This window comes from Taeniopygia guttata, chromosome 5, assembly GCF_048771995.1.
Source record: "Taeniopygia guttata chromosome 5, bTaeGut7.mat, whole genome shotgun sequence".
Lineage (NCBI taxonomy): Eukaryota > Metazoa > Chordata > Aves > Passeriformes > Estrildidae > Taeniopygia > Taeniopygia guttata.
The window spans coordinates 18,109,219-18,128,303 of NC_133030.1; the positions used below are offsets into that span (position 1 = coordinate 18,109,219).

Sequence of the window (19,085 nt, forward strand, 5' to 3'; positions counted from 1 at the left end):
CCGCACCACTATTTTACACGGGCCAAGTGTACACAGGACTCTTCAAAATGATGATGCTTTCACAGCCTTGGCTCAGACTCCAGCTCAGGCTGGGCAAGTGCCAGCGAGTAACTGGAGTCAAACACCCTCCGACAGCACCATCTAGTGAAAAAAAAAAAAAAAAAAAAAAAAAAAAAGAGAGAGAAAATAAACACATGCAAATTTAAACAGTTTTCACTGCATTCTGGAAACGAACAAAAGGCCAATTCTCTCCTAATCTCCCATTACAACTGCATTTAGGTATAGCTTTCATCAAGGCTCTTTGCCTCGTGAAGTGTGGTGACAAGTAGAGAAAGATTCAGCAGCTAATTGTAAGCTTTTTGTCTAAATCTGGAACACCACTTGGAACACATATAAACTTGCCCCTGTTTATTTTTCCAATGCTAAGCTTCTGTTTTTCTTGCTTTTATGAGAAATAGAAGTGTTTTTTAATGCTTTTAAATTATTGATAGCATAATATCTTCTGTTTCATGCTGTGCTAGTGGGCGGTGATATTTTAAGACAAGCAGCTCCAGAAAAAAAATCAAAGTAATATATTTTGATATACTACAAAATAATATATTTTTATATACTACACAAAATGTGTTTTTCCACCCAGTTTCAAACGGAAAGTGTCACAACATGTAATCTCAACAACTTTTACAGCTTTATTTTCATGTTTTTGTAATATCTTGTATTACTATATTAGTAAAGCATGAAATTCTTCTTCATGAAAAATGGCACACAGCTTCTATCTGTAACTTCAATGTGACCAGGCTCTTTCTTTCAAAAAGACTACCTGCAGAAATTGTGCAGGGGCTCAGATCTTTTACAGGGTCAGACCCAAATACTTCAGCTGTTTGGAAGAAATAAAGCAGTATAGCTATTAATTGTGAGTGCTTTTAAGGGTCTTGTTTAGTTAGTTTTCCAGTCAGGAGGAACAGATTCTGTTCTTTTCCCAATGCATATCTTCATGGGGTTACTTGAGGTCTCAAACCACCAACTCTGCATGGCCAAAGTTCTTCCATTCTCATTGCCCAGTTAAGCCCAAGCAAAAACCATCTTCAGGATTCCCATACTCCTAGTAGGTTGCTGGTGCTCCTTTGAGCTCTGTCTCATTTAGTATTATTTTGTCAATCAAACTGCTTGCCTTCAATGACAATGTTACCTACTTGAACTGTCTGGCTCCAAATAACAATCATTACTGTCAAATAATTTAAAATCCTTCTACAGACACCAAAAAAGAAATTAATTCCTACTGCAGAGCAGTAGAAAGAGTGCTCTCCTAAGTTTTCATTTCTCCTTACAGCACCATTTGGTTTGGAAGCCTGCACTCTGCCTTTTCCAGTTTTGTGTCTTAATCCCTACATGCTGTTGTTACACTTTATTTTACTTCCTTCTTTCTATTTTGCAGTCTCTCTTCAACCAGCCCTCTGTGATTAAATCTCCCCCTAAGAATTCAGTTACATCTACTTTTGACAAATTGTTAAAAGTAAACAAAAGTAAACCAACGTCTTTGACTTTAAGGCAGTTGAGTACCTTAAAGTCAAAGAAAAATCTCTTAAGAAACAGAAGAATAGGAAATTTCACTGGGAAGATGCCAACAGGAGTGAGATTCTGAGATTTATATTAGTGTTTCAAGATGCCACAACTCCTTGGATGTCCCACCAAAACTGGATAGAACAGAGAGCACATTAGCCCATCTACTGCTTTGGACAGCTGGCTCCCCATAATCCCCACAGGTTCATGAAAGTAACCACAGTTAATCCTTCTGAAAACAATATCAGACTGTGCCAATATTGAACAAGCAGAGAACTGCTCATTTCCCATGAAAGCCATGCCAGTAGGATTTCAGTTTTAGAAATTAATCAGTTTTTCTCACTATGTAGAACAGGAACACTGGGACAATCATTCACCGATTCCCTCAGAGGAAGATAATCCAGAACAGTAGAAATACACAATCCATACTGGGTATTCCACACACTGTGTGCAATCCTGAATGTTTTGCATGCACCTTACACTGCCTGGATTGCCCAAAAACAGACAACACAGGATGAACAAACCAAAACAAGCTCCATGATTTCACAGGGTGGGGGCAGAGAATGAAACCTTACTAGTTACGTTGTCACTAGAAGTTGTTTCACTGAAACAACACACATGTCAAATATTATGATATATTGCAAAGATGGGTGAGACATTACCAGGAGTTAAATTCATCCTAGACGTTGGCAAAAGTTATGGATAAAAAGCCCTACCAGTTATAGAGTAAAAAACCCAAAACAAATTCAATCTATACAAAAGAGAAAATGCCAAACCACAAAAAAAAAAAAAAAAACAAAAAAAAAAACCAAAACAAAACAAAACCAAAACAAAAAACAACAAAAAACCCAACAAAAAAAAAAAAAACACCATACTGAATGCAGAAATAAATGTATGGATGCTCTTAGCTGGCACTACTTATGTTACACCTAAGAGTTCAAACATCTTACAAGTTAGTTAAAATAATATACAGGGATGAAAGCATTTAATACAGAAATAGTATGATTGACACTAAATTTAATATGCTATATTCTTATTCTTACAGCATTCATATTGGGTATAGAACCTCAGCATATTTAATAGATAAAGAGACAAAAATTCTTAGAATTGATGGGGGTCTTAAGTTTACTTTTTGATGTGAATAGTGTTAATACACCTAATGATATTACTGGAGCATTGCTACAATGCCTGTTTTAAACAAACATTTAAATTGCTAGTTAGCATTCTGTCAATAAAGTGACAGTGTTTCCAGAAGTTAAATAATTGTCATTGATCTATAAACACTAAGAAATCAATTACTTAGCACGGAGTATCTCACTAGTGAGGTACAACAAATTAATAAAAAGCCTGAATGTTTAAAATCATGCCTCTCCAACCTCAGCACTAAGGCCCTTCAATGAAATCTAGGCAGGCAGGACACAAATTCTCCGGAAGCATTTGCTGATACATTGTGCTGCAGCACTGCTGTACTATAACCACGGTGACTGCGTTTCCTCTAGTGAAGGGAAAGAGCATAAGACCGATATAGCAAGTTGTCTTAAAGTTAATGGACATGAGTTTTCCACTTTTGAAACAAAGCTGGATATGACCTCAACTAAATGAAAGGACTTCCACTTACTTTTTCCCCCTGCTATGGGCAGGTGTCTGGTCTTCAGTACAGCTGAAAAAAGTATTAACCCAAGCAATAGGAGGGATTCAGGCTTAATTAGAATAACTGTACATGTTGGAAACACCACAGGTGTCCTCACTATAGGCCACAGAGGGTACCCACTTCATTTTTGGGTTACCATGACTTTTTGAATTTCTATAGCTTTGCAGACTCATTAGGGAAAAGGAGAAAAGTCTCTTGTCAATTAAACCATAAGGAACATTTTGTTTGATATGGTGTTAGCTCAGGAGATCAGAATTTTCACACTGAGGACAAACACACATCAATCACATTACCGTCCATATACCTACCATCCAAAATAATGTCCCTGTAGCAAGAGCTGCATACTGCTCAATTGTAGAAAGCACGCTGAAGATAAGGCATATCAGCACAATAAGGAAGCTGCAAATGAAAAGAAATTAAACAATTAAAATAATGTAATGCAGTATAATAACCTATAGAGAGAATAGATAATTATGCCATCACAAATCATCTGTTTACACTGAAATGTCATTGGTATTGGATTATCCCTAAACACATCTGGTAAATGTTGCATGATCCTGCTTCCTGTTGGATAGTTTATTTCTCTTCAGACGCTGAGGTTTTGGGTTGGACATTATCAAATGAAACCATATGGTAACACTAGCTTTAGCCTGCCTCTAAGATTTGCCGTTTCCTGGCCTCTCATGAAAAGAACATTTCTTGCTTTTTCCCATTTTGAAGACTACTCTAGCTGAATCACTATATAACCCCCAAACATGTTTTAAATATTTGCCTTTTTGCTGATCCAAAGCCCAATAAACTGGGGGGGAGGGGGGAATCAAAGCTAAGCCAAAGTTTAATAGGCTGTGCCATACTGTCTTTTATAATTGATCCCTAAAAGACCCCAAATAAATGAAGTCTGACATTTGGCATTTGAAACACAACTGAGGTCTGATTCCACCTAATTCCAAACCCCTGCCATGGGCAGTCCCCTATCCCTAAACCAGGTTGATCAGAGCCCCCCCACAGGCTGGCCTTGAACACTTCCAGGGATGGAGCTGACACATTTGTCCTTAGGGAAGGGGTCCTGGTTTCCAGCATAAGATCTGGGACAGCCAGGGAAACAGCCCAGCTGTCTGTAACCTCCCAGAAATCCTCTTCCCCCATGTGGGGTGCAAGGTTGCTCAGCCCTACAGCCTGTGCCTTCAAAGCCCTTCCCTGAGCAGCTTCAGCTGTGCCCACCACCCCACAGGACTGCTCACCTTCCCTACAGGAATGAAACTCGTGTGGGAAGAAAACCATTTAACACCCAGACTAGATGCTATCCACCACACACTAACCATAGGCAGCTTCCAGTTCCCAAAGAACTGAACTGATGAGCAATCAGCAAGACTGAAACCATCCACTTGTTAAACACAAACTTAGTTGTTAGGGCTATTTCTCACAATTCTGTTGAGACAAGCAACACCAGTCCTTTGTACTCAACTGAAACTTGCTGCAAAATCCAGTAAGTAAATAACCCAGCCTATTTTGTATCTCAAAAATAGTTAACAATTTTTTTTAACTAAAAAAAAAATAAACCGACAAAAAAAGAATTGATCTCATGAATAAAACTGAACTCAAGAGAAGTATTAAACCAGGACATAAGATTGGCATTGCTCAGCTGAAGTAATCCAGGGCCTCTACCTTTGTTCAAAGAAGTGAATACTTCTTTGGGTGAATCTTTTGAAAGACCAAGCACTCAAGAAAACAAAACTGAATTCAGGTTGACATAAGCTACTTCAATGATTCAAGATATAGCATATGCAAGTCCAAACCAAACACAGAAAAATGATGCCAGAATCACAAAGTCATTAAGGTCGGGAAAGACACTCAGACCAAGCCTGACCTTTGAGATTATCAAGTCCAGCCTTTGAGATTGTGCTACCAAATAGTGGAGATAATGTCTGTAGCTAATTAGGCACAAAAATCAAATAGATAATAAAATTAATAAAATTAATAGGATAGAGATTATCACATATCAATATAAGTACCCATATAAAAATATATTTTACCCTAGCAAAATATAAGTATGCAAGTGTTTGATTAATCTCCAGACTCTTCTTGTTTTACCCTGTATCTCTGCCTTTGGGCATACTTAAGCACAAGTAAGCTGTGCAGACAAAGCAAGAGAATGCAAAGGTGAGTCAGTAATTTGAAACATAACATAGATGTTCCCTAAGTACCCCTTCTGTTTGAAATATTCTCACAACTGCATAAGAACAACACACATGAGCAGTTGCACAGACAGCTGAGGATCTCTGGATTCGAAGCCCAATATACTTGGACCAATATTCTATACTAATATAGAATTAGCAGCTCAAAGCAAACAATGAGTTCCAAGGGATGAGTACTGCCAATTCACATTTACTATATCCCTTAACAGCAGCTGACATGTTAGAATTTTAACTCAGCCAGTACATGAAACCACAAGGGGGCAACCAAAGACTATCCCGTTTCTATCCCTTTCCTAAACAAACACAAAACCCTAATAAGCATTAAAGTTGAAAGTTAATGTGCCAAATTGACAAAAAGATAAATTAGGGTCAATTGTTTGCCAAATCTTTTTCCTATTGGAGAAATTGATGGCTGAGGTAAGAACTGCATCAAGTGCCACTCACCCCCACTACCTACCTATTTTATGGGTTTTCAAGCACATGGACCCATTTCAGTCTTATTAATTTTGTTTTTCACCCCCAGAAGTTCTTACAATTCACTGCTGCACCCTTTCCAGGCTGATGCACGAAACACCTTCATAACCACAAATACACATTGTGCCAAGCAAAACAAAGATGTTTGGTCAGGTACTGCTGCTTCATCTCTGTTCCTTTGGCATGGGAGAGACGACACCCACAAGGTGCCAGTGCAGCACCACAGCTGAGCTGCTGCTCCCCCTGTTACACTGGCATTGCTATTTTCCTCAGATCAATTGCACATCAGGAACAGAAGGTGCAAAATTAAGTCATTAAACAAACACACATGGTGTCCTCCTCCTGTGGCATGAGCCTACTGTTTGTTGCCTTCCAAAGCTCAGCTTTGTTTTTGTTTGGTATTAGTGGCTCCCTTCTCCACCTCTGAAGTATAAGAAGGGAGTGAGGCACCAGTAAAATAGAAAACAGGAAGTTTGGCACCTTTTTTTTCCCTTTCTCATTTTTGACAGTTATCTCTTCTTTCTTCAGTCAAAAGTGGAACACAGATCCCCAGTTACTGCCTAGGCAGCAGGCAAGTCCACAGGAGTTAGTCACAAACAACAGTTGCAGGGACAGACTCTGCCTCAAACTTCAATTTGCTTATGCAAAAATCATCCTGGAGCAATTTAAGTGGCCAGCCTCAGGAAAGCAAACATTACAATTTTCACAAAATAATGTTATCACTCTTACTATCACATTACTGTGATTAAAAAAAAAAAATCACAACAAAAAAAAACTTGTCTTGATACAGATGCTCAGCATGTAAACTCTTCATCAAACCAGTAAATATCAGGGAGACTAATGGGCAACTGACTCTACTCTGGTATAGTTTTTTTAATATGCATTTTTCCTCTAAAGGAAAGATAGCCAGCAAACATTGGAATTTCCTAAACTCTAGCACTCAGACAGGGCCTCATCTTTTGCAGAGCATGAGTCTTTTATGTCCTGAAACTCATTGCTTGTTTCTTTTTTACCCTCTGCACAAATGTGACCATCTTCAAGAAAGGAAGCAGAATGAGTTCAGGCTCTCCTCAGCTCTGATCTCACTCTGTGATTGTGGGGCTAAGCAAGCATCAGAGATGAGGAGATAGCCTGTGAAGTTTTTCATGTTTCCCTCCCAAGTGGCATCTGCTTGCCTGTAGATAAGTCACATCTACTGCATCAGTGGATGCATTCAAAAATGCTCAGCTTGGTGGTTAAGTCATATCTAACAACGCTATATTTTTTTTTAAGCCAAGAATTTTGTAAGTGGGTGATCATCTCTGTACTTCCTGCTGTGGAACCACAACACCACTGTTAAAGCAGTGTGGACATTACAAAGCTGAATATGTTTTCCTTCATGGACTCAGTTGTTGGTGGACCAGTACAAGGAGACCTGTGCCCTTTCAGACAGCACTATTTTACTCAAAGCTAGTTTCTTTGGTTGTCTTTTCAAGTCAGTTTTCCCAGGCAGCTGCATCCCTGGTGGAGTGAGAGCCAGAGGTGGAGCTCTTGGTGTGCATGAAAGAGCAGCAGGTGCAGCACTGGAGCCACATCTGGAGCTCACTCACATCCTGAGCCTGGAACTGGGATGTGTCCATGCCACACCACCTCTGGAGAGAAGAGCATGGACACAGAGAGCTACAGCAGGCAGTGTCTGTACAGGTGTGCTCACGTGGGCAAACATTTAATAATTAAGTTTTGTCTTGCTTCATTGTGTCAGTCAGACACAGAAAATTTAAGTAAATTTTTGTCTCAAAGAGATTGCAGAAGCTAGAGCATTTCCATAAAATAATCATTCAGCTAGTAAGGGAATGCCAGCCAGCATATGTGCTGTACTTAACAAGAGATAGGAAATAAATTAATAGCTAAAGGTAGATTTAATGTTTTATGGCTATTTGACAATATATTTTGACTTACAGACAGACCTCTGGCTTTTTCACTGACCTCAGTGTCAGCTGGAGGAACTTGGCACATTACAGGTAGCAATCAGTACTGTGCAGCCTTCAGCCCTGAACTGCTGAGTTTTTTCTATATTTAACTATGATTTTTGAACATTAGCATGTCTTTTTTGTGGCTTGCAACAATGTGTAGAATGATCAAAGGAACAATAAACTACTTACTGAGAGATAACAATGCTAATTTAGTGAATGTCACAGGTAGGAGAACTGATAAAGGTTTATAAAGTATGTCCAGTGATATGACCAGGAACATTTGAAAAAACAGTGCATGAGACATGCTGGAAGTACTTAGTCACCAGATTAATAGAGTCTCATGTGCATGCAGCTGTTATCATCAAAACCAGCACTAAAATGTGGGTAAGTTTCATTCCTTCTTGCAGTGTTTCTTGAATACCCACAGTATGTAAGTTTCCATAAACCAGGAAAAGGCTGCCCTTAGACCATAAACTGAGCTGAGACCTTAAATACATTTAATAGATAGGAACACGCAAAGTTCAGCTCAATTTATATCAACCTGAGCTCTAACCATCCAGGAAGACAGTTTTTCCTTGTTCAATGTCACAAGCTTCCTTAAGTCCAGTTTTTCTAACCATTTTTATTCATTACAGCAATCAGTCTTGAAGATATCCAACTATTGGTACATATAGGGAATATTATTTTAGCCAGTAACTGCCAGCTAAAAAGCAGTTACCAGCATCTGTACTTTTTGCTGCTTGGCATGAGGTCAAGGGCTAGGTGTCTACTGGAGAAAAACAGCTGTAACTAAAAAAGAAATATTCTGAGAAAAAAGAAGAAAATTCTTTAGTCTGTTTCTATGTACTTAACATTCTACCTAAGCCCCCTTCTTGAATCTGTCTGCCCTTATTTTTACACAACTAGATTGTCTTTCTTTGAATGCACAGCTCTGTTCAGCCACATACATGATCATTCATCTATCCTGTAACTCAGGTGTGGTTTTGTTTTGTTGGATTTTGTTAGTTTGTGGATTTTTTTACAGAGTACATAACTTTTTTTTTGCCATTAATTTCTAACTGTGACACGTTTCTTAAGTAAACAATGTAATTTAAAGTTTAACCTCCTCCAAGTATAAAACTTTACAAGAATTGGAAGGATGACATTGAGAATGAACAACATGAGTATGCAGATTAGACTTGGGCAGATTCTTATCTCAATCATCATAATTTGGAAACTATAATGTTCCTGCATATCTAGTTCATGTTAGTTCATTAAAACATATGACAGCATCAGTATTTAATCTTTCATCCCCATGGCTTATACTTGCTGATGCTTTTCAGACTGTGCACTAGAAGGTCAGTGGTATCAGAAAATGACATTTTCATGCAGAATTCCAAGTTACACATACCATTATTGCAGTGTGGATTTAGATAGACAACTTCAGGTAAGTGACACACTGAAGACTCTTTCATTTTGTCATACATTCTGCTGCATTCCATGCCAGCAAAGTAACTCCTTACTTAATTTACATCAGAAAAATCCTTATGAAAAACTTCACCAGGCTTTTACTACTACAAGTCAACATAAATCTCTGACCTCACACAGTACCACATAGTCATTTCCACAGTACAAACAAGAAAACATTCAGAACTAACCCATATCAAATATTTTATTACTGCAACAAGGCACCAGGTTAAAAAAAGCCTGTAAGTGAATGGTCTGGTGAAAGTACATGGTTAGAAAGAAGGAGCCCTGTACTCAATTCCTCTTTGCCCATACCTTAAGCCAACTTTAACACTCCTAATTATGCATTAATAAACTGCAGTAGCTGTTAATGCATTAGCATGAAAAAGAGAAAAATCACTGTAGTAAGGAATTAAGAGGCCAGCAACCTACACAAACCATACCTGAAGATGAAGCAAGTTTAAAAAAGAATAAATACATAGAAAGTACATTAGTGCTGATAATAAAAAAATTAAATTAAAAAAATGTTTAAAAAGTAGGGGTTTAAGTCTCTGGCCATGCAGGCCCTTTGCATGGTTTTCCTCTAAGGATTTGTCATCTCTTCTTCTGTTTTGTTTTTGAGGCAGGGGAAGGAAGGAGCGGTACAGCCCCTCCCCATCTTGCAGCCTCTCTGAGGCAGGAGGATGCCCAGCAGAAGGGGAGGTACACTCACATTCAAGCAGAGGAGCAGACTCCCTCCAGGAACTGCCCACAGCAGTTTCCTGCCCAACACACGCTTCCTCTCTGTTATGTCCAACACAGGTCAAGCCTGTAGACAGCTCACTGTTCTCAGCTGTCACTTACCATCAAAATCCCCTCAACAGACAAAGTGCAAATGCTCTGTTTGTCTTAGCTTAGCTCTATCAGATGGAGCTTCCTGTTAATACGTATTTGTTCCAACTCCTAAGGAAAAGTAGAGTTGGTGCTTCCTGAAGGAAACAATGGCATAATTTTTAACCAGCTCCATGACTCCTTGTCAAAGAAATGCTGTCTTCTGGCTCCCATGTAAGAAAGTAGATTTATTGCACAAGAAAACTCACATACAATGCAGGGTAGTCTGATACTAGGAAAAATAGGTTTACTATACAGCTACACAAGCAAGGCTTCTATCACACTTACCTGGCTCTTCTGGGAGGTTAGAGTCTGTAAAAATGATTTAAATTACGGGCAGCGTACCAAAGCACATAGCACACAATGAATCAAAAGTCATTTAGGATACAGCACCAGAATTATTGCAGGAAAGGCCGGTAAGGTCTTGCCAAGGGTATGATTGCAGTAGAAATGCAAACCAGACGTCAAGATGCTTCAAGAGGAAAGGTTAGCTACTCACAAAAAGCAATGTTATTGCATCCTGCAAGGAGGTATTGGTTCCTTTGAGAACAAGCATGGATTAACAGGGAAAAGATGATAGGTACTGAGTAAGAAAGTGGGAAATGAACATGCTACATTTAAAACAAGTGCATGACCAAGAGATGTGGACTGCAGAAAATTTAGCAGCCCTCCCCAAATAGTTCACAACAAGCTTCCAATTTGCTTCATCATTAACATGAAACCCCAACACAGCAACACAACAGCCACGAAGGGGTTGTGCAGTAAGGGCATCACCCAACACTAGAAATCAAGAGAGTTTTTGCAGTTTTCTCTACATCAGGCTTAACCAGGGGAAAATGTGTCTTTTTTTATCAGCCAGTTCTAGAGACGCTTTCTTTTAACAGAGGAGCAGGAAAACGTTCTAGAAACCAAGTGTCACAATACAAGTAGAACTGGTTTTGTAGTTGGAGTTTCATACAGTTGGTCTGAGCACTCACTACACCACTATACCAATTTTCTTGTAACAGTGGGTTTAAGCCAGAAGAATTTAAATTATTTAGTATCCAAACATTAAAAGAAATTTACTAAAAGTTCCTGGACTATAAAATGCAGTTTCTGAAAAATTGCCAAGACTAGACTATTCCTCTGCTTTGCTGTTTTCAAACCTAAATTAAATTAATCTTTCTACACAAAAGTCTTTTTTAAATAAATAATTTTAATAATTACGTTCCTTAAATACATAATATTTCCTTAAACAAGTAACAATATTTACTCCCAGTAGTTTCTCTTGTTTGGGCTAGCTGAACACTATTTTCTGGCTTCATCTGACAAAGTAATTCAAGAGCTCTATGTATTACCTGGTTTTCTGGCTGTTGGGGGTTTTTTCCCTTTCATTTCAGAAGCACTGCTACAAATCACTTTGCCTTCCCCATTAAAGATCAGAGATCTTATAATCTTATAAAGATAAGAGCATCTTATAATGCTGCAGAAAACTGGACTTGGTCAACTTTTTAGGTCACAGACTTCTTCCTTAGGGAGCAGCTTCTGGATAGTGCAGGTAGCCAAGTAAGTATCCTGCCCCAAAGAAGCAAAACAAGGCAGAAGAAAGGAAACATTGCCCCACACCAAAGGAAAAAGATATTATGCCATAATCTTGTACAGCTGATATAGTAGTACAGAAAGAGTTGGAGGCTAATTGCGTAGCAAGTGAATAAGGGCTATGGCTCTAAATGTTCCATAAAGAAATACCCACATTTCTAGCTCTCTAAAAACTCCTTCATGACAAGGAAGCAATACTGATATTTTTGACAGCATCCTTAGTTCTTCAATTGTGAATAGAATGAAATAGTGAAAGGGACTAAAAAGCAAATCAAGATAGATAAATATACAAATGGGGAAGAAGCACCCATACCTTGAACTACTACCCTGGACAGATAATGTGATTTAGTGCAAATGCCACAAAAGTGATACCAGACCTGAGCAACTGGCCTACCTCCTTACTCGGTCCCCCCAAAATGACTTTTCAAGCTCCCTTCTGCTAAAACCAGTGTGTCTGAAAGGCACTTTCATCAGTGCTGGCAAGTAAGATGAAGACCGTGAGAAAGATCTGAAGCTGGGATAAGCGCTCTCACCAGGGTTTCCATTATGGCCCTCTGCTTTAATTATTTAAAGGTATAGTTGACAGATGCTTTCACAGAAATCAGCCTTGTCATCGTCCCTCGAGCTTTTCCACATTCATCTCATGGCTGCACTTTTCTAGGGGCGCTGGGGGCAGAAACAAGGCACCCTTCATGTGTTGCAGCCTAGAAACAAGGAAGAGAAACTGCATGACAGGTTAACATTCCTAAGGTGAAAGCAGAGGAATTCAGCAAACAGAGGTATTTCCATTTCCAGGGAAGAGAAAGTATTTGCTGAGGGAAGGAGGTGACGCTTGAAAGCTATGGCAACTTGACTTCTCTAGTTTGCTTTAAGCATGATGAAAAGTTCAAGTGTCCCTGAAATAAAAGAATGAAGAGAGTCTAGGAAGCCACAGGCAGCTTTTAATTTTATGGTGAGAGAGCCTTTCTGTAAATACAAAAATCTCTCTAAATATATGCCATGAAATACAGGAATGCTCAATCCTCTATTTCTTAAAAAAAGCCTATACAGATTGAATTTCCAAACTGAACTCCACACTATTCTTAAAGAGCTTCAGCTTTGTGCCCTCACTATATAAGAGCCAGTTTTCATGCTGAAAACTATGAGGATAATTATTTCAATTATTCCAGCAGTCAAGTTGTCTGTTAGTGGAAATTCTAATTGTTTATCACAAGGCTAAAAGCTCTGCTGTATCATTTGAACTCACCTGCCCTGAATTAAACAAGGTAATGTTAAGAGAAAATGGCTCAAGAAAGTTATAATCAGTTCCGAGGCCTGCATCCAAGAGGCATTTCAAGGTGGTGGTTTAATGTCCAAAACCTTTCTGTTTCAAAATGGCCTTCAAACTTAAGCACTCAACAAGCAAAGAAGCTCCTCGTAAGAGAAGTTAAGATGAAGTAATGAAATATGTTAGATGCTTCAAACCTTACAGGACGGGCTCCTAATTAGGAATACAGTGGACCTATGTAACATTAAAAAAAAGTAATCAACTATCAATTGGATAACCAACTCTGCTGTGGGTAACAGCTGCCAGATGTGTGCTTTACTTTTCACCTGCCCATATGCTTCCAACTCCAAAAGCCTGGGAATAGAATTTTGATGCTGTGGGGAAAAGAAATCCTATTTATCTTGTAGTGAAATCTCAGATTCTGTCAGGTAACTTCCAGAACAAGGATTTATTGGTGAAAAAGACTTGAGAGATGGTAACATTTTGTGGCACACCTTAAGGCCACAGCCTTGGGAGGGAAAAGCTACCATAGTACCATAATTCTGGTATACCATTGCAGGACAGCATGAGGAAGCAGAAGTCCAGTGCCTGAGAGCACACCCAGTGTGCTATTCCAGTGTTAATACAGACATAAAATTATTTCTGTTACAGCTCTTACTGGGGCATTCAAACTATACATAGCAGGTGCTTGCTAACAGCATGCAATACATTTCTGAAAACAGTGATAGAAGTCAGAAAGAGGCAGAACAATTGTTTTGCACATTAACTTGAATAATAAATGAAATTCCAGTTGTTAACATTGCAAGGCCCAACATTATATGTAAAAGCTTGAATATTAAGTAGCTGCAATTACATAGAGGAAAGCATGAATTATATCTACAACACTGAAATATCAAAAATATTAAATTACACAAATTTAGTACTCAAAAGAATTCTAGAATCCTACCTCCTTTAGGTTTTATAAATAGCAGAAAAATTTAGGGCATTAAACCATAATACATATATTTTCTGCAGATCCTTTTCTAAACTGCCAATATTTCTATGTATGTATTTAGTTTTACATGTGGAGCTGTACAATGACTAATAATAAATATAAATTTGCAACACATGAAGCTAAGTACAAGGGAGCAAGACTTTATGAGAAGCAGGCCTGGAAGGGTTCTCTTCTGGAAGTCACCATTTCATGGCTAAACTACCATAAGAAATATCAAATAATGACTTTCTGTCAAAGTTCAGAGCCCTTGAGATTAAGCTGCCATTTCAAGTGTACATTTAGAATGTGCCTAAAATGTATTGATATTATCTGCCAACATATTAACAGCATCCATCCGAGTAACACACGACCTCATGGCAAAACTATGCTCCAAGATACTACTCTTGGCCCTGAACCACCAGTCATTTTAAAGGAGTATTAACAACCTTCCAGCAGCATCCAAAACCCTAAGGGAACACAGGGTCAAGTTCAGCCACCTCTGTGACACTGCACTAATTGTGATTAAATGTCATTCCACACACACAGCTGGCTGCCAACCGTGATGTTCAATAAGAAATTCTCTGGCAGTCATTTGTTTCTTGGGGTCTACTAATTCCAGGAGATGACTTTTCAGTCAATTGTTTAGATTCCTGTAGATCCTGGTAGCTCTGCACAGAGAGAGAAAAGGCAGAGCTGAAAGATGCAAGAGAAACACCATTGAATCACCCAAAGAATACTGAATTTTCTGATTTGCTTTTTAAAACACAAGGATTTCTATGGTTATAACAAATCTATTAAAAGCAGCCTAAAATTTTGAAGGCACTTCTAAAAGTTCATCATAATTAAACCATTACATTTCCCATGCATCAAATAATCCATAAAATCCTTCAATGTAAGAAACAGATTGGCAGGTGTGTTCTTCATCCAGGAACACAGCCATTATTCTTTTGAATAAATTTTTAACTTAAAGCATTGATCCCTTTTGAACACGTAGTTCAAGTTACAGATACTAATTGTTTCTGACCAATCAATCCCTCGTGAATTTATTAATAACAAAGTTAGTCAAGTGGAAGATTCAGGATCCTTCTTCTGTGTCAACTGAAAAATTTCACAATAACTAAAAACAGGCAAGAATTGTGATATGGATAACGTACTAGTCACCTTGCAAGTCACAAGACAAATAAAAGAAAATGACAAAAGACAAAAAATAGTTTACCTCCCTTTTGAAACTGCGGCTTTAAAGAAATATTTACTTCTTATTTCCAAATTATTCTAAAAACAGGCTTGCACAGATTAAAACACAATTTCATTTTTATTGGAATTTTTCAGAGCAGGCTAAGTCCTATGGAGTTCAGAATTTCAGGTCTCACCATTAAGACTTTTTATTTAAAATTTTTTTTTAAAGCTTGATTTCCTTGTAGTCCTCAGAATTAATTGGAGACAGGGAGGGTGTCACTCTGTTTATTAATGTTAAAACCCAATCTGCAATGATCAATATTGTTTTTAAAGATGCAAAGCACTTCAAAAGCTGCAGAAGACTAAGGAACACCAAAGTCATCAGTGCAGCACAAGCCTGAAGGACACAGTTTGATTAGAGGCATTATTGAAATGGCACCTGTGCCATTGGAGAGTACTTTTCTCTGCAATTTCACCTTCGTCAGTACAAACAAAAGCATTGTTCTACTTGGAGAGTCTTTGGCAGCAGAATGGGGAAAATAACAAAGTATCTCTAATGTGCATAGGACATAACATTTGTTTCATAATCTGATGGAACAAATTAATTTCTTGACCAGCTGACAGGATACTCTTAATTAAAAGGGGGAAAAAAATGTGTGGAAGGGAGCTTTCTTAATCTGTATACTCCGTTTTTCCTTCTCCAAGGAATTGCTGGGCTGATTCCTGCTCCACACAGTCTGTGTGTGACTTTCACCTGAAGCAGCCCTGAATGTCAGAAACCCAGAACCAGTGAAATTCTCTTGCTTTTCGGTTTCTTCTATATTGTTTATACTTTTTAATGTTTCTTAGATAAATACAGCAGATGGTGACAGCCATTTTGACTATCTGCTGCTCAAAGGGCAACAACCATGAAAGAAATAAGTAAGGAGATAATAAAAACCAAGGTGTCTTTCCCATAAAACAATCATTTTGAAAAGGTAATTAGCACTACTGGTCTCAAATAAAAAAGTTTAAATGGATCTAAGGACAACTAATTTATAAACCAAATGTTTTCCAGATTTCTTTTTATATACTGTTTCTCATTGCTCAACAAATACCAAAATAAGTCATGTTACTCTGAGCTATCCTAATCAATTCCTAATTGGGAAGAAGGATGCAATTACACATCATCCATCTCTGACACAGACTTCTGGGAGAACAGCATTTTTAATTTAAAAAACTATTATTTTTAGTATGACTCTGGCTCCAGACCTACATTTAAGCTCCAGAAAGTCTAGTATTGCAGATCCATAAAAAGTGGGGTACACCAGCAAAAACAGTATTTGCGTCTGAGCACCAAACTCCCTCATAATACAGACTTCAACACAAAAATCAAAACCAAAAGAAACCAAACAAAAATCCCCACAATAATCCTGAACAGTGAGACGTTTCTTTATCTGAAACAACAATCCCTGAAATTTTAGAAGTGATCTATGGGGCTTTTGTTCTTTGCTCAAGTTGGCAGACATGTTTCTCATTCACCTCAGCCACTTAAGCATAAATTAAAATAATATCATCACATCATCACACCCACAACAGACGGCTCCAGAAACAGGCTCCTTTTTAACCAATTGAAATTCCCTGTTCAGAAGGTTTTGTGGGTTTTTTTTTTGTTTGGTTGGTTTTTTCCTGAGACTGACTCCCTTATCTACAAGTAAATTGTCAGATTAATTGCTGCTGCTCCCTACCATGGTTGAGACACAGGAGCCCAGGAGCAATCTGGGGATGGAAAGAGCCTCAAGTCAGGCATTCATAAGAGTCAGGGGAGAAAAGAGATTCACTGGAGGAACAAATTGTGTCTGTCTGGAGAGAAACAGGTGTGGGAGAGTCGAGGCTCCTGAGGGAAAACTCCAGCAGGTGGCCCCAAAGTAACAGCGAGGCTCAGCACAGCTCATGCACATCCAACAAAGGCAGCCACAGTCCCAACTCCAGCTAGGGCTGCTGGTACTGATGCATTTGAGAATGCACAGGTGTTTTATTGAAGTGAGTGAAAGCTTTATTTAATTTTGTTAGTTAAGAACGTAAACCTACGTTCTACATAACTAACAAAACAACTGCTACAAAACTAAACCTACACAAAACTACATCTGCTCAAAAGTTGTGATCATTTAAACGGACGTTTATTTTTTAAAGTTAATTTTTTCCAAGGATAGTGTTTCTATTTCTTATGGTTACAGAGCTGCACATCTTTTCAAAAGCTTCTTCCATTGTGATTAAAAAAACTTCAAATCACTGTAGAAAGTATTTTAGGCAGATATTTCCAGTGTATTTTAGGAAGACATTTCCTATTAAAAGAAGGCCAGAGGGTAGAGCACATATTTCATTACATGTCATTATTCACACACTTCCAAAATTAGTTGTGTCAAAGTCCTTTTAAGAAACTTAGGTATGGCTTCCCATACAAGAACATTAAAAAAAGCACATGCTCAAAAAGCAACACATTCTGGTTAAAAGCTACTGCATTCTGAAATGGCACTTTCAGGCCTCACATGCAGGTGTCTACCTTAAATCTGTCCCTTCGGAAAATGTTTCACTATCACAGCTGAAAAATAAAACTGGCCTTCCTCCATATGCAGGAAGGTATGCTTTGACCCAAGAAGGTTTGCTGATTAATGAATTTGCTGTCTAACAATAAAGAGATAGAAAGAAATAAGACTAACTTTTCAATTTTTATTTTTTTTTAAGTTGAGACAACAGGATATCAGATAAGATCACAGAAGCATAGAATGGCCCAGGTTGGAAGGGACCTTCAAGATCAACCAGTTCCAAACCCCTTCCATAGGCAGGGACACCTTCCACTAGAAGGTTGCTTAGGGCCCCATCCAACCTTGCCTTGAACACTGCCAGGGATGGGCCGTCCATAACTTCTCTGGGAACAAGTTTTAAAGAAATTCAGCAGTACCTAGTTCTCTTAATTTGCTTTTTCCTTAAATTCCACCACTTTCTTATTCACCAGTTATGAACTTGTAATGCATAAAGTCTGAGACTTCAAAAATATGTTGCAAACCAAAAATATGTTACAAACTTCTACCCCAATATTCTTTCTGATCTCTCATAGTTCCCTTCCTCTTCCAGACTGACCTTTACTGAAAGCATACTGCATGCTATGCATTGCAAGTCTGCAGGCACAGAGCACATGCTTTGGTCAGGTTAACACTGAAAAAGAAAAAAGAAAGTGGACACCAGCTACTTTCTACTTCCTAAGTGCATGCAAATTTCCACTGCAGTGACCCACGGAGAAATTATCATCTTCAATTGCCAGCAAAGAAAACTGAACTGCGGGGAGATTAAGTTACTTGTACAAGGTCCTACACGTGTGATGAAGAGCTGAAGACGGATCCCAAAGGATCTGGCTTTCAAGAGTGAGTTTCACACAGCTGGGCCAGCTCTCTGCACTGAAAAAGACAGCAGGCAAGGGGCGAGGAGCCTCATGTAAGCCACACTGGGCAAAGACAGAAGTCAGCACCTCTGAGCCATTCCCCAGTTCCAGCAGAGCCACCACCAAGCCTCAGCACAGACACTGCAGGTGGTGTCAGAGCAGAAGGGACAGAGCTGCTGCATCCCCACAAATCCAGCACATCCACAGCTTGCTGGCCACCTCCCCTGGTGCCCAATGCAGAACACCCTGCTGGTCAGCCAGCTCAAAAGAAAGGCCTGAAAAACTGGGACCACCCTCAAGAAAGACTCTGACCCAATCCACATGCATCCCTGCATCTCTTGTCTTCTGAGGAAGAGCTCCACATGGGGAGAGCCACCCCTCCATCCCCCACCTTGGCAAAGGGGAGACATCCTGCCTGAGGAGCAGGGGCACGGAGGATGTGGGACAAACACTGAAACTGCTTTAGCCATGCCAAAGGTTCTCACCTTCATTTCTAACATCCATCTTTCCTGTCATGATAAACTATGT

At 38.8% G+C, this 19,085-nt stretch overlaps 1 protein-coding gene across 4 annotated transcripts in view; it reads right to left on the reverse strand.

The window, feature by feature from the left end:
• Positions 1 to 19,085, reverse strand: part of KCNQ1 (potassium voltage-gated channel subfamily Q member 1) — a 331,039-nt gene that overhangs the window by 287,284 nt on the left and 24,670 nt on the right. For all 4 annotated transcript variants that reach the window (XM_072929728.1, XM_002198037.5, XM_030273921.4 and 1 more), the window contains exon 2: positions 3,517 to 3,607. In XM_072929728.1, the coding sequence (XP_072785829.1) occupies positions 3,517 to 3,607 (91 nt within the window). The remainder of the gene's footprint in view (positions 1 to 3,516; positions 3,608 to 19,085) is intronic.